The 25,065-nt window shown below is 42.5% G+C and overlaps 1 protein-coding gene and 1 long non-coding RNA gene across 7 annotated transcripts; one reads left to right on the top strand and one right to left on the bottom strand.

Annotated features, from left to right (window-relative positions):
- Positions 1-150: 150 nt before the first annotated feature.
- Positions 151-20,708, bottom strand: LOC146006155 (rab5 GDP/GTP exchange factor-like). Of its 6 annotated transcripts, none has more exons than XM_083145292.1 (9): positions 20,460-20,708; positions 17,515-17,738; positions 13,763-13,917; positions 13,002-13,147; positions 12,008-12,077; positions 10,019-10,154; positions 9,626-9,717; positions 3,014-3,270; positions 151-1,097 (listed from the first exon to the last, which is right to left on the bottom strand). In XM_083145292.1, exons 2-9 carry the CDS (start codon positions 17,733-17,735, stop codon positions 774-776), a joined length of 1,401 nt encoding a protein of 466 aa, XP_083001418.1. In that variant the 5' UTR covers positions 17,736-17,738; positions 20,460-20,708; the 3' UTR covers positions 151-773. The 6 variants fall into 6 exon arrangements, with proteins under 6 accessions (XP_083001418.1, XP_083001419.1, XP_083001417.1 ...); XM_083145293.1 differs by having other exon boundaries at positions 20,515-20,708; XM_083145291.1 differs by having other exon boundaries at positions 20,543-20,707.
- LOC146006221 (uncharacterized) lies at positions 20,704-23,185 on the top strand. Its single transcript, XR_014444107.1, has 2 exons — positions 20,704-20,790; positions 21,992-23,185. It is a non-coding gene; the product is annotated as an uncharacterized LOC146006221 (long non-coding RNA).
- The last annotated feature ends 1,880 nt before the right edge of the window (positions 23,186-25,065 follow it).

Raw genomic sequence — 25,065 nt, 5'->3', positions numbered from 1 at the left:
CACCATCCCAGCTCCTGCCCACCTCCTGGCCTCCTCCCCAAACCAGAAAATGCAGGGACTGTTGTGAAATGGCCACCCCCGGGTATGCCCCGGCGTGATCCCTGAGCCGAATTCCCGGGTGGGTCCCTGCATTTTCTAGTGTGAAAGGGGTATAACAGATGTCCCCAGCAGTGCTTTTAGCAAAACAAAAAAGCAATTGCGGAAACTAAGGTTTTCGGAATAATTTGGATAAGGAATACTCAATCTGTACTGGCTGCTAAGAGGATTTCTTCATCACGTTTTTACCTTATAATAAATGACCAAACTTCACCTATAACAACTCACTCAGATTTGGATGGAGTTCCCTTTCATAAAAGCAGCCTCAAACTAGCCAGAGCACAAATACATGTGCTTGCTACAGGTCTCCTGGGGTAATATCACTTTGGAGGTACATTCACAAATTACTTTATTCAACTTTATTTAAGAAATCCCAAATTATTTGGATTATGCTGAAATTATAAATATTAGATTTTTTATAATTGTATTTATAATTTAAAAAAATACTACAATTGTGCTTAAAACAATACATTATTGCTGTTTCAGGATTGTTAGAAAAGTATCTTAGTACCACAATGATAAAAGGCACATAATTACAATATTACATACAATTTAATAAATGTTTTAAGAAATTTCCTTCATCACATGCTCACATTAAAGTAGGTCAATAGCAGCTTAGAATGTCTGTAGAACGTGCCACACTTCCCTCTCACATAAGGTATAAATAGATATATATATCAAACACAGCTTTTGGTTGAACTTTGTTTAGTTTCCAAAGGAAACTTGCGGATGATTTCCTGGACTTCTCCCTGTACAGACAAAGGCCAGGCTTTCACCTCTCTTTCCAGGCACTCTGTCTTTTGGATCAGAATATCCTGCCGATGCTGCAATGCAGCTAGAAGGTTCTTGTTCCGCTGTATTTGCTGCACTGTACTCTGTCCAATGCACAAAGTAACGGGGCTCGCTTCTGATGCCTGCTGCCGCATTAAACAATTAAACTCTTCCTGAGTCAGACCTAGAGAGGAGGCATCCAGCGTCTCAATGAAAGAAGCCGCACAGCACTAGAAAGGAGGAGACACCAATCAAACTATTGTTAAATTGTAATCTCTACATGTGTCACATGATCACATTGGCCAAGGATTCTTCTCTCAAAGGAAAAACTTGAATGACAATCCAGACTTAATTACAAATAGATACACTTAACATAAGTACAACCATTATAGTCATTTAAGAATCTTACAAATCGTTTCAGTTCAAGAAAACCTAATAGTGGTATACATGGTTACTTCATTTAAGGCCATTATAAGTGTCCCTGAAGTCTGTGCAGATGACATACGGATATCCCTTGAGATTAAAATCAAGGAGATTCCATCTGCAACATAGCAAATTATTCTTTACGTTTATGAAGGACATTTGTTCAGTAATTAAAAATTGATGCTTTCAAAATCATTAATGGGGACGATTTTCTAATGGATGAAAAACAAAACCTGCACGAAGGAAAGTAGGTGTTCTTCAGAAAGGCAAGGTTTTGTGTACAGAAAAGCTTCTGTCTATATGGTTTATGGAACACTATGGGAATAACACAGAAATGAGTAAAATGGCACTAGAGGCATGAGAACTTCCTTCTTCCCCCAACCTCTCGATTCCGAACCATACTGGCAAATGTGGAAACAAAAAAAAGACGGTACTGCTTTCCTAGCACGGCGCCCGTCTCATTGATTGTATGCTTTAAGTTGAAGGTACTTAAGGCATACAATCAACGCGATGGACCCGATTTTTTAATCTCATGCATCCATAAGATCGTGGCGAGCGCAGCGCTGCGAGAGGCGGCGGTACACGTCCTCCGACCTTTTCATACCCCAACTATCCACGTCGGCGTGGAGTTGATCTTATATAGTGTGGCGAGCGTAGCGAGCCCCGCGAGGGGACGCGGACTACTTTACATGTATTCCGCATCCGCTCGCCACGCTTCGGGCTCGGTGGCTCGCCACACTATATAAAATCAACTCCACACCGACGTGGATAGTGCGGGTATGAAAAGGTCGGAGGACGCGTACCTCAATAGTGGGGTGGCGTTAACAATGGGGGGGCCATTTTACCCATGAGGGGGGGTTAGCAATTAAAATTGGGGTTTTGGGGCCTTTTTACATTGATTCCAATGTAAAAATCTCGTCGATTGCATCATCTCATGCATCTTATGTCGCACAAACACATAAGATGCATGAGATGCTTGCAATGTAAAAATCTCGTCAATCGCGTCGATTGCCTCATCTCATGCATCTTATGCCGCACAAACACATGAGATGCTTGAGATATCAGCCCCACACATACAATCTAGATTGTGGGCGCCGTGCTAGGAAAGCAGTACCAAAAAGACTATTTTGAAAGGAATCAGTTGCAAATGGCAGTATAGCAATAAAGCGACAGCTCAAACAAGAACCTTAACCTTTCGCGTGTGCTGCCGCAGCGGGCTGTCCCGGAAAATTCCAGGCATACCGCTATGTAGTAGGTGCCCACCAGTGGTGCCTCCAGCCGGATGGCGTCAAAATCCCGGCTGCCGAAATACCGATGCCAGAATCCCAACCGTCGCAGTGCCGGCAATTTCTCCATCTATGGGTGTCCACGACACTCATAGAGGCAGAATAAAATTGTGTGCCGAGCACAGCGAGGCACCAGGCCCGCTGCGTTGCGAGCCCCAAGGGGGGGTCGTTACTTCAGTGGTCGGGATTCCGGCGTCGGTATGTCATAATGAATTTTCATACTGAAATCCAGCTGTGTATCACTGGCTCACCATCTCTAGAGCCCCAGTAAGCTGCAGGGGTACAGAGAGGGTGGTGTTTAGAGTGCTAAAGCTAAATTTTAAGTGCCAGCTAAGCCTATATACTTCAGCATTTCATTAACCTCAACAAGAATTGGAGACATACAAAAATAATTCCAGATACATTACTTACATAGACAAACATTTTGTTATACTCACAAGGTTGGTAAAGCAGTACCCACACTCCCCTGTCATCAGTCGCTTTGGATTGCAGAACCTGGTGATGTACTCCAAGTTAGACAACAGACGGGGTGGGTTTGCCTTGAGTGTTGTATATATTAGGCAGGATAGAACATCATCAGCTGTTGCTGGCTCCTTCTTAGAGCTCTGTATGGCTTTGAACAGGTAGTTACAAGCCTTAGACACACACGAAAGCTTGTCCTGGGGAGCTCGCTTAGAATCCACTTCTATAAGAGCTGCAACAAAGATAATTTAGTATATTACTTGACATGATTAGAAGAGTTTTTGCTTCTAATCACCTATCGATCTATAATCCAAATCCCAGCACTTAATGGTAACAGTGAATTTCGTTGCTGGGTGAGCCACATAAAACAGAAGCAAAACAAATAAAAAGCAAGTGTGTAAGGAAATATTGATCCAGTGTCTACACATATGATATGGGGAAAAGGTTTTTAGGCTATGTCACAAGTATAGTGGCCATTTTGAAGTTGACTATTTTGGATGCAACTCTAATTTAAAAGTATCTTTATTCATTCTTGAGTTTTAACTGCGTTTTCTTTTGACATGAACAGAAACAGAACACCTTTCAGAATTTACATTTAGTCAGCCAAAGAAAAAAAAAATGAATCAGACCACGCATATATTCATATAATGTTTTATTACCTGAAAATAAAGAATTTAGTAATACGCCATATAAAGGTTACTTAGAGACTTCCATTTTTACAAGAAAAGTAAGTATATTGTAAGTGCACTGACAATCACAATGTTTATTTTTAAGATTTAACTTTTATTTTGTTCATTAAAAGGTGAAATATTTAAAATATAGAAAGATAAAGAAAGAAATAAAGTTTAAAATATCAATGACCCCTGCTCCCCAAACAAAATTATTATAGGGTTCTTTTATCCCTGTATGCCTCTTATATGCTTTATATTAGCACTTTTCTCCCTATTCAGTTTTAGGAAGAGATATTTTGTGCTTAGATGTTGCGAATTTCTATTATGCAATAGATCTTTATGTATCGGATCTTGTTCTCTCTGAGTCTCTCAGACTGATGTGTATGTTTTGAATTATATTTCGTTACATTCAGTTGATATAATCAAACTGACCTCTTATATTTTCTGCAGACAGATTTTGTCAAATATTTTTGCAGAGAGAGGTACAGTTTTTTTCTCTGTTGTTTATTATATATCTCTTAAATGCAGCTGTACTCTACTTTATCGATCATAATGGATTATATCTTGTGGGCTGACAGAAGCTGTGGGTTAGCTGTCAGAAATTATATTGATGTTATTTATAGTTTTATTTCTATTAACAGTATTTCATATAACCGCAAATTATACCCACTGTATTTGTATATTACAGTGCTTGAGATTTAATTTTTACCGACTGCACAGAGGTAATAGATAATTAATAACCTCTTTATTCCGTGCTCCTGTATTGAATGGACATTTATTTGTATTATGGTTCTCTGTCTTTGTATTTGTCTCCAAAGCCAAACATTTGTCTATTTATTACACAGATTATTGTTTTGTAATGTACAGACACTTGAGCTATATCTGGTATATGTGCTATTCAATTGGCAATTATATAACCCAGCTCATAAATCACAGAGGCGTCTGACAGCCTTTCTGCCTTGTACAAAGTGGCTTCTTGGAGTATTTTTGCTGACAGCTATTTTAATACACGGTATTTATGCCTGCTGCATTGTGTTATAATACCCAATGCTTAGGTTCTTCTTCTCACGGATTGTGTAGTTGTAGTGTATAAGAAATAACCATTCTGCAATTGTTTGTTGGCGTGCAGATATTGCTTTTCAGACATACATATACTGAGCTATATCTGGTATATATGTTCTATAAATGATAGTCATACAACCCAGCTCATAAGGTAAAAATGGATGGTTATTTTTATATTTGGTATATTGCGGTAGTTGTGTAGATACTGCTATTGACAGTTATTTCACAAATATGATTACTGCCCACAGCGTTTATTATTGCTGTATCGTGGGCTTATAGGACAGTTCTCCGGCGGCTATGAGTCGGCTATAGTAAGCCAGAGAGTATACTCATACCGCCGCTGTCTGTGTGAAAAGACTGCTACTGACAGTTACTTTGCAAATATTATTGTTGCCCTCAGCGTTATGTTATTGTCGTATTATGGGCTTTATAAGACAGTTCTCCGGCGGCTATGAGTTGGCTATAAGAAGCCAGAGAGTATACTCATACCGCCCCTGTCTGTATGAAAGTACTGCCGCTGACAGTTAATTGATAAATATTATTGCTGCCCACAGCGTTATGTTTACTGCCGTATTCTGGTTTTATTAAACAGATCTCCAGTGACACTGCCGTCTATTATAAATACCAGGGCAGCTGCCACTGACAGTTATTTCACAGATGCTGTTATTGCTCACAGCGTTTATTGTTGCCGTGTTATAGGCTTATTAGACAGCATCCCCGCGGTTATGAGTCGGCTATAGAAAGCCAAAAAATACACTTATACCGCTGCTGTCTACTATGTATATCAGAGCAGCTCTGTATCTCACGGACTGCACGGAAGCTGTGAGCCGGCTCCTGTCAGCCAGACACGCACCCACGCTGCTTCTGTCGCTATATCCCAGCTACTAGTGCAGACTGCTTAACATGACACATACATTTAATTTCATTACATTTCTACAACATAAATTGCATTTTTAAGAGGCATATGATTGGGAGCTGAGGTCATTGCTAGCCAACGACCGTTTCACCAAGCTTCCTCAGGGCATCCTGAGGAAGCTTGGTGAAACGGTCATTGGCTAGCAATGACCTCAGCTCCTATGAGCTGGGTTGTATGACTATCATTTATAGAACATATATACCAGATATAGCTCAGTATATGTATGTCTGAAAAGCAATATCTGCACGCCAACAAACAAGTGCAGAATGGTTATTTCTTATACACTACAACTACACAATCCGTGAGAAGAAGAACCTAAGCATTGGGTATTATAACACAATGCAGCAGGCATAAATACCGTGTATTAAAATAGCTGTCAGCAAAAATACTCCAAGAAGCCACTTTGTACAAGGCAGAAAGGCTGTCAGACGCCTCTGTGATTTATGAGCTGGGTTATATAATTGCCAATTGAATAGCACATATACCAGATATAGCTCAAGTGTCTGTACATTACAAAACAATAATCTGTGTAATAAATAGACAAATGTTTGGCTTTGGAGACAAATACGAAGACAGAGAACCATAATACAAATAAATGCCCATTCAATACAGGAGCACGGAATAAAGAGGTTATTAATTATCTATTACCTCTGTGCAGTCGGTAAAAATTAAATCTCAAGCACTGTAATATACAAATACAGTGGGTATAATTTGCGGTTATATGAAATACTGTTAATAGAAATAAAACTATAAATAACATCAATATAATTTCTGACAGCTAACCCACAGCTTCTGTCAGCCCACAAGATATAATCCATTATGATCGATAAAGTAGAGTACAGCTGCATTTAAGAGATATATAATAAACAACAGAGAAAAAAACTGTACCTCTCTCTGCAAAAATATTTGACAAAATCTGTCTGCAGAAAATATAAGAGGTCAGTTTGATTATATCAACTGAATGTAACGAAATATAATTCAAAACATACACATCAGTCTGAGAGACTCAGAGAGAACAAGATCCGATACATAAAGATCTATTGCATAATAGAAATTCGCAACATCTAAGCACAAAATATCTCTTCCTAAAACTGAATAGGGAGAAAAGTGCTAATATAAAGCATATAAGAGGCATACAGGGATAAAAGAACCCTATAATAATTTTGTTTGGGGAGCAGGGGTCATTGATATTTTAAACTTTATTTCTTTCTTTATCTTTCTATATTTTAAATATTTCACCTTTTAATGAACAAAATAAAAGTTAAATCTTAAAAATAAACATTGTGATTGTCAGTGCACTTACAATATACTTACTTTTCTTGTAAAAATGTGTGTCTTGTTCTAAGTAGTAGGTGGCACCTCCCTTTTGAAATAAAATATACAGGGGAACTTCCCCAAGGAATTGTTATATTAGAGGAGATAGGACAATCTCACATCCTTTGTGTTTGTACTTAGAGACTTCCTCTGCAGATCCCTGGCCCAGCATCCCTAGCAGAACACTGGCCCACTCTCCGGGCCCTGTGGACCACTGGCCCAGCCTCCTTTGCGGACCACTGGGCCATATTCTTGAGCCAAGGAGAAACATATTTTTACTTACATTGGGTCCATTCTTCAGAGGTAAAAAGAAGACGGCAGCGATATCAGCCAGCATTAAGATTGTTTGACACTATCATAAAGTCCATGCATTAAGATTTATCCATCGGTACTCTAAACCATAAGTCTTACATTGGCCCTTATTCTGATCGGTGCGGATTTCTCCGCATGCGTACGGGCCGCCGATGGTGATCGTCTGCGCATGTGCAGAGGTCACTCTGCGCACGTGCAGGCGATTTCGCCGCACGTATTCTTGACACGCCGCACAGGGGGCGTAGAGGGGCGTGAGGGGCTACTTAGCCTCATTACCCTATGCATACGCCCCGCGTTTCATGGGCGTTCCCATGCAAACGCGGAGCGTATGCATGGTAATGCGGCCGTGACGCGTGTGTAGGGGGCGGGCATCTGACATCGCCGGATGTCAGCTGCCCGCCCCCATACATGATTTCACACGGACAAGTGTCCGTGTGGTCTTGTTTGGCGGGACCTGGTGGAGCGTGCGGCCCTGCATTCGATGTTCGGCGACCATCGAATGCAGGGGCTGCTCCCTAGACGGAGGAGGCGTATCCCCGTCCAATTTCATGCGGATCGCCACATATCCACGTACGGACGGAGGTGGCGATCCGTATGGAAGGCGGGGATTCGCCTGCACGGTCGCGGCCGCATATTCCTGATCGGGCCGCACCGATCAGAATAAGGGCCATTGTCCTGGCTAACTGCATGATTTGCCATTGCTTCTTTGTAAATAAAGGAGGGGAGTTTTACCAAGAGGATTCCGCACTCATGTTCTCCCAGTTACAGTAGTAGACAATTAAGAAGCCATCTAGACATGGGGTAGGGTGAGGAAGTAGGGACTAATGGAAGGTATTCTGCCTGTTTTGCAATTATTGCTTCATAATTAAACACTCTGCTCATGGGACAGTTTTTCTCTCTTTCATTTCACACTTCATTGGGGACTGACTTCACACCTCTACTTGTGCAAACCTCTGCACCTCCTTAAATAGCACAAGTACAGGTTTGGATCTGCTGTTTGCATGAATTTGTGCAAATGTGCCTAGAGATCCATAGTGGTGCATCAGTTTACCAAGCACAACTACAGCGGGTATGGGTCATTGGGTCGACCCAATTTAGGCCAACATGCATTGGGTCGAGTACTGAAGGTTGACAGGCCATAGGGGCGACACCTGAAATAGGTTGACATGGGTAAGGTCAACAGGGTCAGAAGTTCAACACAAACAGGTCGACAATGGGAAGGTCGACAGTCAAAAGGTTGACATGAGTTTTATATTTTATTTGGTCCCGAATGTCGACACAGTTCGCATGGACACCGTCTAAGTCAGGGCTGGGCAACACCGGCCCTCCAGATGTTGATGAACTACACTTCCCAGGATGCTTTGCATTAGTTTTGCTATGTGGCCATGCTGAAAGTGATGCAAGGCATGCTGGGATGTGTAGTTCATCAACATCTGGAGGGCCGGTGTTGCCCAGCCCTGGTCTAAGTGTACCACTGCACTTGCTATTCTTCGGGCATGGTGCCTCACTACACTTGGTACACTATTTACTCTCCTGCCACTCCATAGTGGATGTTAGGGCACGAAATACCTCCTGTCGGCACAGTTCAGCTGAAAAAAAAAAAACCCATGAAAAACTCATGTCGACCTTTTGACTGTTGATCTTTACATTGCCAACATAATGATTGTGTCGATCTTACCCATGTCGACCTATTTCAGGTGTCAACCTAAGGCCTATCGACCTCCAGTGGTTGACCTTAATAGGGTCCACCTAATTGGCGTATTCCACAGATTCGGTATGAAACGCCGGCGGTCGGAATCCCGACGGTCGAAATACTGACGCCCTAATCCCGACAGCCGAAATGGGAGGCCGTGGATCGCCCTCCCCTTGCGGGCTAGCTGCACTCCCCACGCAGCGAGCCCGGTGTCTCGCTACGCTTCGTGACACTATGTTATTCTCCCTCTATATGGGTGTCGTGGACACCCATAGAGGGACAAAGTGCCGGCATTGCGGCGGTCGGGATTCCGGCGTCGGTATTTCGTCCGTTGGGATTCCGGCCCCCGGCATATTGACCGCATCCCCCACTACAGAATCTGTGTGCACAGTGCATGGCATGGAGCAGTGCAGAACCAAAAGTTGAATTTGCAGGATAATTGTAATAAGATAAAAAAGGTGACTAGGGCACATTTGCATAAATAAAAAAATAAAACCAGCCCCATTGCTAGACAGTCATTAGCATGTCTGTAGGACATCAGACAGACCTTAGCAGATGGGACAGATAGATAGAACAATGATGCATCTCTATTTTGCCTTTAGATAAGTTTCCATCTTACCAGTGACAGCACAGGGGATCCCCTCTTTGACATCTTCATTTTCCTCCACCAGCGGGAGCTGAAGCATCTTGGACGTGACCCAACTCAGTGACCTACAGAAGAGAAGGTGGAACACTACCGTATTTGCACTGTATGTGGGGAAGTGGCCATTCGTCGTCATCATCATCATCAGCAAAGGTTTTGTACTCTTCACAAAATGAAATATTATTCCTCAGACACATGCACTAAATCATAGACAGTCTCAAGTTACTGTTTCTTACTCACATTTTACATAAAGATCTCTATATATACACATCTCTTATTGCAACATATGTTGTGCTCTCCAGCAAAAACAAAATAAAAATCAATACCCATTAGGTCCAGAGCTTTACAGAAAAAATGACGATCACTTACCTGATCCGCTTTTGGAAAGAGAGATCTTTCTGTTCATCTTGTGAACCATCCAAACAAAATACAGACTTATACAGTCGCGTCATAACCAGTTTCTCAATGTTGTCCAGCAATCGATCTTTTTCCTCTGACATGTGATCTACAGGAGATAAGGAAGCTGTTACATTTTCCAAAAGTCCAACCTCTATACAAATAATTCAGTGTTCTCTCCAGAAAATTTGGCTGGATGGGTAGCAATAATCCGGTTATAATAATAAAAAAAAATGAAATCCTTGTATTGATTTGAACTGGAAAATCACAATTTAAAAAATAAATAAATAAAACCGACTTGTACAGTAGATAGTGCCCTCTTGTTGGCAGGACACAGATAGAATTGTGCCCAGTAATTCCGCTAAAACACAGTGCAGCTCTGCACTCAATGGGCCGTATTCAATTTTGCAAGCTGTGACAGCGAGCAGTGCCGATTGCCAGCCGTCACAGCTCGTGGGTCAGTATCCAACTGACCCCCCTGCACCCACCGTTTCCACCTCGCTGGGTTTTTACAGCGAGGTGGAAACGGCGCATGGGGCCGCCGAAACAGGGAGGCTTGCGGCTAAATGCAGCAGGCTCCCTGCATTAGCCACGAACCTCGCCGTTTGGGGAATGAATAGGGTGATTGGCCGGTGTTAAATGGGGCAGGTGTCCTGTTTTCAGTGATCCCTGCCGTTTAACCCCCTCGCCGACCGCATTGAATAAGTCCCTCTGTCTACTCCTTCTGCATTTCTGATTTTGGCTGTCAATCCCCTGGATGATGCTGGGTGGAATTCAATTGTGAGCAACACTTAGGTGGTGGGCTATGTAAACTGAAAGTATATAGAAAGTGATTGATAAATGAAGTGATGCATATCAAATTCATCAGTTAGTGTTCATTCTAGCACCCGCCAACTTTGAAAACCCATGTAGTTCCTCTACCCTGCCTGGGGTGTCGCTGTCTGCTGTGGTGTTTCTAGCACAGGTCTGGTTTGCATATCAGTGCTGATATACAGACCATACTTTGCTAGAAGCACTACATCAGACAGTGACACCCCAGGCAGAGAAGAGGAACTGCATGGGTTTTCAAAGTTGGCGGGTGCTAGAATGAACACTAATCAGTGTAGTCTCATGGAGTGGGTTCTCGCATTGCAGTGCAGCTACTGTAAGAGCAGCTAAGAGTTAAATGGCGCTCCAGCCAATCAGATGGATTAGAGCCATTTATCTTTAGTAACATGTGAAAACAAGAATATCACTTGTTTTAAATCTGCCCCTTGGTATTTACAGATGTGTCCTAATACACTATTGCTGCTGTTGTGCAAAACATCCCTTTCCAGTGCAGCAGTTACAATGGGACTTGTCTTCCAAGCATCTTTTTCATGTGTTTCGTGTGAATGTGCATCTTAGCTGCAATGGGATGCGAGAAACACTAATCCAGGAGGATGCAGTGGGCTGATGCGCTGTGGGAGGGCTGACAGGTATCGCTGTAGGGGGAGTTTTCACTCCCTGTCTGGCATTGAAGATATTAATACATCTCATCACTGACTCCTCCTACTTCACCTCAGTAAAGAGGAAAAGCAGGTAGCATTATACCGGCACGTTAGGTGTCTGTATAATACATCTATCCCTGAGTCCGTATATGCATACAAAGTTACAATACAGTGGCTGCGGCTTTTCTTTTTATGCAAAGTTCCATCGAGCTCTGTATACAGATACAACATGAGGACAAATCTGTAGCACTTGCACAATGTCAAGACAGGGAATTTATCAGTTACACCAATCTTTATGAGAACACTAGTATTCAATTAATTAAAACTTTGGATATTACTAATGCACAAAACTCCTGCTGAATTCACAATTTGCTCAGCCCAAAAACAGCAAATGCTATGCTATAAGCAGATGAACGATATCCAGTTACTGGGAACACAATGTTGGCATATCAGATTTGTAGGTGGTATAAAGGAAAAAAATTGACCCTCTCACCAGGGTAGTGGGCCACAATCTGCTGGTAGAACGTCTGCACTTCTTCTGCCTTCTCATCCACAGTTAGATTCTGAAAGACATATATGATTGATTTGTAAGTCCTGAAGCTCAGCCTGATCTTGACATCACAGGACAGTGTTGGCCTTTGAAGTAGTGATTAGGTTTAATGCTTGGGTGTAACATAAGAAGTGTGGCAGCACCGATTAAAGGATGAAAATGAGTGTAAAGACACTTAAACTATGTGGGGTTCCATCTGTAACATAGTCCTCTGGTTCACACAACCGGTCATATTTTTGCCCTTGAACACAAAATGATGTGTAGAAATGTCACATGTGCCAGTGCTGTAACACAGATTGATGCTTTTAAGTGTCATTGAGATGAGGGAATAACGCTTATTTATCCCCAGCCCTCTGCTATTCTGTGACTTTAATATGAAAGAGTAGATTTGGTTCAGCTGTGTATGTGCGTTGTGATTACCAGCATTACTAAATTATGTATGATTATGTCTATCACATATGTTGCATCAATCATAACCTGTGAAATTAGGCTCTTCAGCACTTTCCACTCTGTGGCCTTTCCTGAATTATGTCCCATCTGCTTCAGTAGAAAGTTCCCTGAGTGAATGTACTTCATTTGATTTATACTAGGATAGGCTAAATAGCTTGTCACTGTATCACACAATGACTTGTTCTACGAACATTTCACACTTGTGCACTCAGATGACAGAAGACAGAAGCCTACTGGAAGGAATCATTCAATCTGAGAAACAGTGCATTAAATGTCAGATATTCTTGCTTCCAATTTACATCCCCGTTTGGTCCTGTCCGTGCTGACATCTTGTATTGCGACATATTAAGGCTCTATTCTGTCTAATTGCATTGAATTATTTTTGTCAAACAGTGAAAGTTTTCCTAAACGCATACAAACACTTGCAGGGATTTATTCATATGCAACCTTTTACAGCTTGATAGCCTCTTTGATGCACAAGACTGACCTCAGCCTTTTGTATCCCTTGAATGAAATTGGTGCAGTGAGTCCATAACGGTTGGGCATCAGGTCTGGAAAGGGCTTTGAGGAAATCTGAAAAGTCTCCTTTAGTCAGTGAGAGAAGGCTTGTCCGGGAAAGAGGGCAAACAGGGTCTGCAGTATAACAAAGACACTACACTTGAGCCTTGCATTATGTTACATTATCTAAGAAAAAATACATCATATAGTTGATCACAATGCAACTCTGAAGACATTCATATGTAGTGAAAATAAGTTGCATATGACTTTTATCCTAACTACGGTTAGTTACTACAACTCTAGCTCTGCATAGTTTCATGGAAGTACTACTTACCAAACAGGTTTGGTTATTGGGTTTAAGGAGGGTATTCAATCCCAGACAAATTTTTCGCCAGCCAAAAATTTGTCACTTTTCAAGCTCTTAGGGCAAATTTGACTTGCCTTATTCAATCCCTGTGCCGATTTTTTGCCTGGGTGCAAAATCCAGCATCGCCGAAAACCGCTTAAGCCAGCGCAATTGCCACAAATGCAAGTGGTTTTGGTGAATTTGCATCTGTTTTTGCCCATGCCGATTTGCCAATTACTCAAAAACGGTCTAAAACGCCTGTGATTGAATACTGATAGGCGAATCTTTGCCTTTTTTCACCTGGCGTAAAATTTGGGCAGGAATTAATACACCCCTTAGTGTACAGAGGATTGGACCACTACTTACATGGTTGCAATTGTGACCCAATTAAAAAAACCACTTACTGGTTACAGTTTGGCAAGTATTGTTATTCGGGGGATGCTGCTGCTCGCTCTTGACATTAATGTCATAGGTGCCATCTTGAAAATGATCTTTTCTGCTCAGGTTCTGCGTGTTCACTATAATATCTGGTTTCAGTTGTAGATTTTCTGTTTGATTCCTAAAAGTGAAGTGAGGATGACATCAGACCAGACTATGAGAGGCCCCATGGGAAATGTACCAGTTATTTTTTTTAAGCAAAATTGGAAATAAAAACCTCACTAGATGTCCATGATTGAGTGCACAGCTGTATAGCTAATCATGTAGAACTACATGCTTCCTTTACATGGAAAAACATTTCCTTACAGTAGGCCACATTCCTCCCAATACATATAGTGCAGGCATTTTTTTTTTTATTTTAAAACTGTATTTATTGTCAGATTAATTACAATATATTGAAACCACGTGAAGTAATTTGAAAATAAAGAGTTTGTAGAAATTTTGGGTATATGGAATAAAAAACAAATAAAATAGTATTAGTACAAAAATGACATAAAGGAATGTAAAGAAACAATAATATTAACTCCAGAGCATTGACCATCCACAGACAACTGCAAGAGGTAGGGGGCCATTTGGTAACTAAGAAGCCCCCAAACATACTGTGTAACCCACAGAACTCCTTTACAACAGATTTATTAACCTTACTGGACACCGAGGCACTTCATAGTCTCCATCTACGGCAATAAAATCCTTTCAAATTAACTTACTGAATCATTTAGAAAGCCAGTGAATATCTCAATTTAAAGGAAGTACCAATTGGGTCTAACTACTTGAGAAGGGGTCAGGGGGCAATTTGTTTAAAACAAGAGTCTATAAGGCATTTCTCTGACAGTAGGATGTTTGTGACCAGTAAATTCAGATTTAGTTAAGATTGGGATAGGTTACACCTTAAACAGAGAGCATGCCATAATTTGGGTAAGTAAGGATAGCACACTTTCCCAGAAAGTGACAGACTGTAAAATATGTTATCATTTAGATTACATAGATGTGTAGCCTTAATTCTTTGCCATTGTTTCAGAAACTGGGCAGTATACTCCAATCTTGGTATACAATGGCCCTACTGCATATTGTTACTTTGCCAATGAGGCATTTGTAATGCTGGGAAGTGAGGCTCCTAGTTGAAAAACTTGTATTGACTCCTTTTTTTGGAAGGTAGTAAAATGAATGAATGAGGAGTTTATTACCCCTTTCACACTACAGCTATAACACGGTATATTGCCGATTTTATGTGTGTCAATCCAGTTCTAGGTGCAGTGTAAAGTTCCATAGTCAAAATACCGGGTCAAAAAACCCAGTAATTCAAACTGTGTTAAAGAAGGATCCTACACGGTTCAAAGCCAACCCATTTTGCAGGGAAAGTCTCAGACCCGGTATTTTGAACACATGACTGTGCCACAGAAGGTGATAGGCTGTCTCCCTGCCTTGATGGCACAATCCTGAATCAGGAAACAAGAGAAATAGCATTGGAAGTAGGGGAGAAGCATTGCTGGCATATTTCTACACTACAGAGCATACAGGGCATTATTCTAGTTCACTCTTTCTGACAAAATCCTTCTTAGATGGACAAATCCATGTGCACTGCAGGGGGGCAGTTGTAACTTGTGCAGAGATAATTCGATTTGGGTGAGTTATTTTGTTTCTGTGCAGGGTAAATAATGACTGCTTTATTTTTACACTGCAATATAGATCTCACTTTGTAGTAAAACCCCACCCAAATCGAATTCTCTCTGCACAAGTTACATCTGCCCCACCTGCAGTGCACATGGTTTTGTCCATCTAAGAAGGAATTTGTCAGAAAGAGTGAACTAGAATAACCCCCACAGTTATAGCAACATGGACTGATGAGGAGGGGGAGGGAGTATGTTAGATTAAGAGGGGAAGCAGACATTGCCAGGCAAATCACTGGCACTGTAATATATAAAAACATTTGTAATTGGTACAGTACATAAACATCAACAAAAAGGTTTCTTTTTAGCTATAACACAAACATGTGAGCCATAAAAGTCCATTACAAATGACATTACACTGTTTTCTATGGGTGAATCAGGTTGAGTGTCAAAGGCACCAACCCAGTAACAACCCAATAATAAACTGGCTCCACAATGCGATGAGAAAGTGGATTAGATTGCTCAGACACATTTCATATACGTTTTCAAATACAGGGTTAGAGCGATGTGAAAGCAGTATTTATGTGTGCAAGCTGGCAAGAAACAACCCTATGAAGCGGAAAAAAATCATAGTATTACTTATTCTTGTGCTACGCTACTCAGGCCTAGTGCATGGGGGAAATTGAAAAGATGGTAATTTACATCTGTTTAGGATCAAGAGACAACTGCATCATAAAGAGCTAAGGAAGCAGACTTTTGTGTTATAGGCGTTGTGAGAAGCTTCTGTCCTTTCACTTTATACTGCTTCAGAATATTTGCTGGATGGGCATTGATTGGTTCTATGGCAACACTACACCTATGCTGGATATCATAACTTCCTGGTTATCTATTGATGTCTATTGTTCATTCACTGGCAACCTTGTACCAGTTTGACAGCGGCCATTATCTCACACAACTATTGATGTATTTGTAATAAAAATTTAACACATGGTTTCTGCATTTAAAGTAATTTTGGAAGTGGAAAGAAAACCTCAGTTGTTAAGGATACCATTGATCCTAACATATTGGGTTAATTTCTCTGAGGTTTCATTGCTTGACTATGGAATTGGGTCTATTTAGCCAAGTTTATGTAGGCTTGGACACAATTTCCTGAATCTCTGTGAGATTGGAGAACAATGTTCCTGACTGTGTTGATGTTAGGTGTCCCGGTTGTAAATGCTCTGCGCGTGAAATAGTAGTTGCACTTCAAAACTGTCAGAGGCCAAATGCTAGGAGAAGCATAGTTCATAGGTAAGTAATTTAAGGTGTTGGACTACTCTTGTATCTTATTATCAGGGAGTTTATGTGCCAGCTCATCTTAGTTCTTCTCGGCAGCAGAGATTATCTTTACCAGAGAGGAAATCCCTTTAAGACAGACAAAGTGAGTACTACAGAAATTGTTAATTGCAGTGTTCGATTGTGCAAGAATATATTAGGCCATTATTTTAGTTCATTTCCAGTTGTGTAATGCAAAGTCTGATTTCTAATATGGGCTAAATAATAAATGGCAATTCCTTTTGTCACTTTCAAATAATTGAATAACATGGGAGGGGCATCAACAAATTCGTCCACATTTGTATTTTCTAAACCATGCTCCATTGCAAGTCAAACCACACTGTCCCATGTCAAAGTCTTCGGTCTATACTCAGCTGACTACTATAATTTGATATCCTATTTAAGGATTTAAAAATTAAGCTTACATATCAATGTTACACGTTTTTCAAAAACAACACCACCAACTGCCACTGATTTAGATATTGTCATATGATTAATGTCAGTGGTTGTTTATTATTATATTTTTTTGTTCACACAAAAAAGATTTAATATATTTAATTATTGTTTAACTCTTCATGGCTAATTATGCTTCATATGATTCTATAGAGTTATTACTATTTTAGATTAATTGGAATTAAAAGTTAAGTTTTAACTCATTCATTACACATCATCTCTGATAATTCAAAAGTGTGCCTCCAAAAAGGAATCCTTTCTGCGAACGGTTGCCCACTGTCTGTGGACCACCGTTTCTCTTCTTTTTAAGTATATTATAATTTTATGGCAAGGATTGTTCATACCTGTTTGTAAGAGACTGAGCCTGCTGTCTCTTCTGGATCCAGCACCTAGAACAATAACCATGCCATGCTGGATTTCCATAGAATCCACAGTTCCTTCTGCACATCTCTGGGTGGTAGAGAAATCCTTGGAGTTGTATAGATACATGGTCAGAATGAAAATGGGGAAGATTCTGTCCATGATGAAATGATATCTGGTCCTGACCAGGTGATGCAAAACTCATAATCTGTAAGGATAAGAAACAGCGTTATACAGTATATGGAAACATAGTTTATATGGAACACTACCAATTTCTATTGCACTCGACAAGTGGAAATGAAAACAATTATATATTAGTTATAGAATAGAAGACTTAACTGTTATGTAGCCAAGTCCCCAATATATTTGTCATTTAACTTAATTTTTTATGGTTCATTTTTGTAATTTGAATGGCTTTGGAAACAATTATGGGCAATTTAATTAAGGAGAGATTATTTTGTCAGGCCGAATCCTGCTAGTCACAATTTACACAGCCCTACCTTGCACAAAACTACTCACACCTCTATAGTGTTGCAAACAGTTTTGTTCTAATTTGGGATAGGTCTGTGGGCAAAGGGCACAAGATGTGATGCCATTGAGGGATTTACATGCCATGGCAACAGCAATTCACAGCCTTCACCCATAAATGAATTCCCACCTTTAATTTAAATTAGTGTTTGTTTCAAAGAAGGCAACACAAGATTAGCTGTGAACCTTGGTGTACCAATCATTGTCAATGGACAACATACATAACTCCACCTTTTTCATGTTCCGCCTTCGCCAATCACTATCAACTACAACACTTATATAAACTGAGTTATAGTTTAACACTTTTAATAATTGACTAAACATTTAAATTTAATTTGAATTACTGAATATAAGTACATTTTCAAAAGCAGGCATACATTATTTAAGCCCCATACACACTACAAGATTTTTTTAAACGATATCACTCAGAAAGACCAAACAAAAACTTTAGTGTGTATGCTCAATATGGTTAATGATGAGCGCTTAAGTGACTAAATTGTGTACACTCAGTCACAGAGAATTTTTAGTACTAAAAAGATATCCTCACAATGGGCATGGTTCAGACCTGATCGCTGCGCTGCTAATTCTTGGAGCCCTGTGACCAGGTATACACTGCCCGCCAAAGTAAAATCCTGCCCCGTGCAAGCCGGTGAATTGATTAGCAGGGTTTGTGAAAATAAGCTGGATCAGTGATTAGCCGCAAATCCTTTCCCAAACCGCTCACCATCAAATGATTTTTTTCACTGAGTGCAGTCTGTGTGTAGCCCAGGACTTTTAGTCAGTGGCTGCAATAGAAACAGGCTGATCAGGGCCAGGGCTGACTTCACACACCTTCCCTTAACTCCCAGAAAATGTCCGGATACCACCCACAAATGCCAGCTTCCTGTCAATCACCTTGCGTACAGCCAGCAAAAAAAATGTTGGAAGATTTTATTGCAGGATGCATGCGCAATCTATCGATAATCGCCCGGCCTGTGAATTCGCAGGCGTGCATTTAGGCCTGCATTAGGCCCAATGTGCATCAGTCTCAATGTTTTTCATGGGTTGCTGATTATATAGTGGGCCACTTTATACTAAAACACACACCAATGCATCCCACTGGTTTGAACAATAGTCTTTTTATTATATAACTTTTTTTATCACACCGGGGCAGGAAATGTCAGACATGAGAAGTTAAAAAGCTAAAAATATGCACATTCTGGTCAATAATACTGCATCTTCTCACACCCAGTATAAAGCAGAGTATGTACACACTACAGCAGGCTTTCCCAACCACGGTCCTCAAGGCACACCAACAGTGCAGGTTTTAGTGATATCCAGGCTTCAGCACAGATGGTTTAATCAGAATCACTCAGGTACTAATTTATACCCCGTTCTCACTGCAGCCAAATTCCCGGGTCTAGCATGTAGACCCGGAAATTTTCCTTTTAACACGGAATTTTTGGCAGTGTGAACGGGTCGCATACCCGGATCTTAGACACGGGTAAAACCCTTCTTTTTACCTGTGTCTGAGATCCGGGTATGCAGACACGGGTTGACCCGATCACACGAAAAACCCGTGTTAATAGACAAATTCCTGGGTAGAACTTCTTCACCCGGGAATTTGCCTTGCAGTGACAACGGGGGTCCAGCGCGGCAGTCGAAATGCCGGGGAAAAGCCGTGTATTTCTCACTCGCAGTGAGAACACGGTATAAGTCACCTGTGCTCAAGCCTGGATATCTACAAAACCTGCACCTGCACTGTGCTCAAGCCTGAATATCTACAAACCTGCAAGTGTGCCTTGTGGACGTGGTTGGGAAAGCCTGCACTACAGGACCATTCAGCACAAACATGATGAAGTGTGTGCATGCAATTTATAGTTGAATGAATTGTGTGATGAAATGTGATGTGTTGCACGTTAGATGGGACTATATGACTTATAACACATTGTAATTACATGAAACGATAGATTGCGAGGCCATGCGACACAGTGCATTGAGGTCATACAGTAATATGGATGGTGTAATGGTTAGCATTACCAACTCACAGCACTGCGGTCAATTTCCATTATATCCCTAACTGTGTGGAGTTTGTATATTATCCCTGTGCAAACGTGAATTTCCTCCAGGTACTCAGCTTTCTTCCCACAATCCAAAAATATACTGGTAGGTTAATTGGTTCCCCAAAATAATAATAACCCCAGTGTGTACATGTGTTTAGGGCTGGATCGCTGGGCCAAGAGGTTATCTGCAGTCAAACTGTAAAATGTTTTTACGTAAAATAACGCAGTGTCGCTGTGGTGTGTAGCCATATTTTTTTTTTAAAAAAACCTCTCTTACTAAACATCTGCACACTGAGGCGTTAGCGTCTAACGAGGCAAATTGCAGCAATGCCACTGAGTAAGATGGATGCGGGGATCACCTGACACTAAATCCCGGTTGTCGGACACCTGGGATGTGATGTTTTATCTACCCACCCCATGGGGCAATCACCCGGATAGATACCCTGAGGGTCACTGGCTGCGCGTACTTGTCACCGATGTGTCACATGCCCAGGTCACTGCTGATTGCCTTCTTCCGGGTTCGGCGCAACCAATAACGGAATCTCGATGCCGGAAGTGTCCCCTGTTACCATAGTGACTGAACCGCGGCGGCGGAAATCAGGTGTGTGTGGCGGTGTTATGGCCCGGTACAGTAGCCGATCTGTTGGTGGCCGCATCAATCGTGTTATATACAGTACTGCTGCTTTTCCCGTGAGTCTCATTTGTCGGCCAGTCCAGCAATAGGGGGGTTATCCCTGTGAGATATTTTAGCGCTCAGCGCCACGTACACACAGGGCAAATTGTTTCGTAGCTAATGGGCGAGCAGCCAATCTCTATAATTGACTGCAACAGGTAGCAGCCACTTTATGTCCCTATATACTATTTTTCTTGTGAAAAGCCATAAGGCTAGCGTGCATGTATTTCCACCAGCATTTGTATTAAGATATAAAATAACATTCATTTATTATTATTATTATTATTAGTCTTTACAAGACACCTACATACAATATAGGAATTGCATTAGAGGGAGCAAAGGCCGACTTGTCCATTTGCGATTTGGGCCCGATTTCACCCGATTCGGATGAATCGGGCCATGAAATCGGCCCAAATCGCTTGTTTAGACATCGGAGTCGGGCAGTCGGACCGGCTGCACATAATATTTCCTAAATCTTATGTGCAGCCTTTGGGCGGTGGACACTGCAAGGGCAGTGAGAGAGGCGGGCAGTAGCAGCGAGCGGGGGATGCCGGAGGGCCGGGCAGGGTCAGCGGAGGCAGATGATGGGGATCTGCAGGAGAAGAGCCGAGCAGGGGGAAATGCGGGCGGGGGGCGCTGTGTAGCTGCAGGAGGAGAGCCGGGCTGGGTCAGCCGCAGCAGATGCTGGGGAGCTTCAGAGGGAGACCCGGGCATGGTAAGCTGTCAAATAGGCAGCGGTGCCGGAGAGCACCCCCTCCCCGCCCTGATCCTCCTGCCCAGCTCCCTCGTTTCCCTCGCCGGTTCACCGGCTGATTCACCCCCCCGCTGCCTATTTGACAGCTTACCATGGCCGGCTCTCCCCCTGCAGCTCCACAGTGTCCCTCACCTGCTGACCCTGCCCTCATCTCCCACTGCAGCTCCCCGGGAGTTGCATGTGATAAATTGCATGGCGATTTATCATATGCAAAACTTGGCACATCAAGTGCCTAATCATGTGTGACCCCTCCCGGGGAGCTGCCGGGGAAATCAGGTCCGACTTGTCCTAGGACGTCAGGCTAATGTATGGGGGCCTTTACTGACTTAGCAAGCCGCTGATAAGCTTACAGGAGAAAAGTGTTTTAATTGCTTTATGACATAATCAAATACCAGCTGGTTTATCTATGCCCTTGGGACATTTTTCACTACATAGAGACCAGTTATGGCTTTCTAATTTTAAAGGATAACTGCTGGGAGTCCTGAAGTGACTGCATTTAAAGACACAAGAAGAAAGTGGTAATATCACATGATTAAGAAATATGCCATGGCAACAAGGAATTAAAATGTGTTTTCAAGTTTTATAATTTTTTTCCAAAGTTCTTATGGAATAATGAAATATGAGATCTGATCAGGGCCGGTGCCACCACTAGGCAAATCTAGGCATTTGCCTAGGGCGCTGGCCACTGGAGGGCGGTATTTCGCCCCCCCCCCCCATGCCGCCCGGGTACCTGTCCTGCGGCATATATGTGCGTAAAAGCTGGCGGCGGCAGCGGGGGTATCCCTGTGTCACGATCCGGGTATTACGTCAGGTCATCTTACCGGATAAGTGCCTCCGCAGGCTCAGCTTGCGATTCAGATCTCATCACAGCCGGTGTCCTGGCTGCCGTGCGCCATCACCGCTGTCATCCTCCAGTCCTCTCAGCGCTGCTGAGTCTACGGCTGCACGGCGCACCGCTTCCTCCACCCGCAGAGACAGTGTCCAGTGCGCGGCAATCCGCCTGTCCGCCGCCATTGCTCCCAGCCATGAGCATGGCGCATACAAACAGTCTTTACCGCCATAGCCTGACATGGGGGCTGCCATGTTTTCCCAGTCACATGTCATTCCCGTCCAATCCTGTTTGATCTGATCTCCCTGTCATACCTGCCCGGCCAATCCTGGCCACCCAGTGGGTATAAGTATGCTGGGAGCTCTCAGATCAATGCTAGTGCTTCAGTTGTCATTTGTCTATGCAAGTGTTACCTGCTGGTGCATGTTCTCCATTGCTGCAGTGTGTTCCAGGTATTCCATCTCCTGAGAAGTCCGGGTATTCCATCTCCGTGATCCACTATCCGCTGCCCAGCAATCCAAGCCTAGCTCCAGGACCTTGGTCCTATTCGATGTTCCACCATCGGCCCTGAAGTCCGATATTCCGGACCCACAGTCTACAGCTTCCGTCCGTTGTTCCGGACCTACAGTCTCAACTACAGTCCGTCATTCCGGACCCACAGCTCCATCTTCAATCCGATATTCCGGATCCGATGTTCCACCATCGATTCCATCATTCCACCCAGCTGTAAAGTATCGCTATCTACAGTGACTGTATATATTCCATCATTGCATACTTTACTGCCTGTACCGTGACAACCATCTGCATAATAAATCTGGTTGTACTTTTACCTCTGTCTGATTACTGGCTCTGGGTGCACTGTCACATGCGAAAGGGTCCTCTACAACCTCCCCGGTTCAGGTACCGGTCCAGGTCCCCACCAGAGGTCTCAGTCTCTGCGACTCAGACCCCTGGTGTGACACCCTGCAGTCAATAAGAAATAACGAGCGCTATCCGCCGGGCTATGCGGAAGCGCTTCTGTTTTGGAAACACTGGCCGCACGCTGATTGGCTGAGATTCAGCCAATCAGCGTGCGCCGTGCGGCCAGTGTTTCCAAAACAGAAGCGCTTCCGCATAGCCCGGCGGATAGCGCTCGTTATTTCTTATTAACTGCAGGGACCCCCCGTTGCCGCCGCCAGCTTTACAGCACCGCAGGACAGGTACCCGGACGGCAGACACCGGGGCGCCCCCACCCCGACTTGCCTGGGGCGCTCTGGTGCCTTGCACCGGCCCTGGATCTGATATGTAGGAGATTTAAATAATATACTAGAGTGTAAATCACACTGATTTAGTAGTGTCTTGTGTGAGATAGAGTCATATTTTGGATATGTTTTTTAGATGCATGTAACATGATTTGGAGAAAGATTGAATGTGGGGAAGAAAGGACAGTTCAGAGTCGAGGATGACCCCTAAGCAACGAGCTTGTTGAGTAGGGTAGATTGTCGAGTTGTCAACAGTGATAAAGATACCAGGATGGTAATTATTCTTGGTTGGTGGGAATATAAGTAATTCCATTTTGGAAATATTGAGTTTGAGGTGGCGAGAAGACATCCAAGATATGGCAGAGAGACATTCAGGGACTCAGCCCAAAACCACTGGTGACAACTCTGGGGTTGATAGATAGATTTGAGTATCATCCTCATATAAGTGATACTGAAATCCGAAAGAGCTGATTAGTTTGCCAAGAGAGGAAGTATAGATTGAGAAAAACAGAGGACCTAAAAATGAGCCTTGCAGAACTCCAACTGACAGAGGTAGTGAAGAGGAAGTAGAGTCAGAGAAGCGAACACTGAAAGAGCGATCAGATAGGTAAGAAAGCAGCAGAAAGATCTAGAAGAATAAGTAGTGAGTAATGGCCTTTGGACTTAACAGTTACCAGATCATTCACCACTTTAGTCAGTGCTGTCTCAGTGGTGTTGGGAGTGAAAGCCTGACTGAAGTGGGTCTAATAGGGTGTGAGAGTTAAGAAAGTGTGCGAGGCGAGAGTAGACAAGTCTGTCGAGTAGCTTAGAGAGGCATGGGAGCTGAGAGAGAGTTGGGGTCAGAATTGTGTTTTTTTTTCAGAATGGGGGTAATCACTGAATGTTTGAGCAGAGAAGGAAAAGTACCAGTAGCAAGAGAGAGATTGCAGATTTTAGTTAAGGTTGGAATAAGCACAGGATATAGATTTTTAATGACTTGTGCAGGTATAGGATCAAGAGCATAGGCAGTAGAGTAGAAGGATAAGAAGAGTGTGAATACTTCCTTTTTATTTGTGGGCTCAAATGAAGAGAAAGTTCCAGAGGGTTCAGCAGGGGAAAAAAGTGGGTTAGAGGTTGTGGAAGAGCATACCATTTCATCTCGGATGTTATCAATCTTGTCCGTAAAGTAGGAGGCAAGTTCTTGTGCACTGATGGTAGCCGGTGGGGGAGGAGAGGGAGGGTACAAAAGAGACTTAAATGTGTTAAAAAGTCACTTAGGGTTGGTGGCATGAGAAGACATGAGAGATTGGTATTATGTTTGTTTGGCAGTGTCCAAAGCATTGCATTAGGCGTAGTAGCTAGTCTTATATGTGAGGAAATCAGTCATATTACAAGATTTATGCCATTGACGTTCTACTTTACGTGACTGATTTATTAGTTGTCTTGTTGTTTTGGAGTGCCACGGTTGGCATCTAAGCCTACGTGGGGT

The sequence above is a fragment of the Crinia signifera genome, chromosome 1 (genome assembly GCF_055691185.1).
Source record: "Crinia signifera chromosome 1, ASM5569118v1, whole genome shotgun sequence".
NCBI lineage: Eukaryota > Metazoa > Chordata > Amphibia > Anura > Myobatrachidae > Crinia > Crinia signifera.
The sequence above is the reverse complement of the archived record's forward strand: the minus strand, read 5'-3'. Positions and strand labels throughout refer to the sequence as shown.

Excerpts from the sequence above, each read along its gene's own strand:
- LOC146006155 (XM_083145290.1), bottom strand. The coding sequence starts at position 20,106 with ATGGAAATTGACCGCAGTGCT. Across the intron at positions 17,739-20,085 it reads TGGAAATTGACCGCAGTGCT|ATTATGAGTTTTGCATCACC; the intron begins GTGAGTTGGTAA and ends TTATCCTTACAG. Across the intron at positions 12,078-13,001 it reads AAGGGATACAAAAGGCTGAG|AATCTAACTGTGGATGAGAA; the intron begins GTCAGTCTTGTG and ends TATGTCTTTCAG.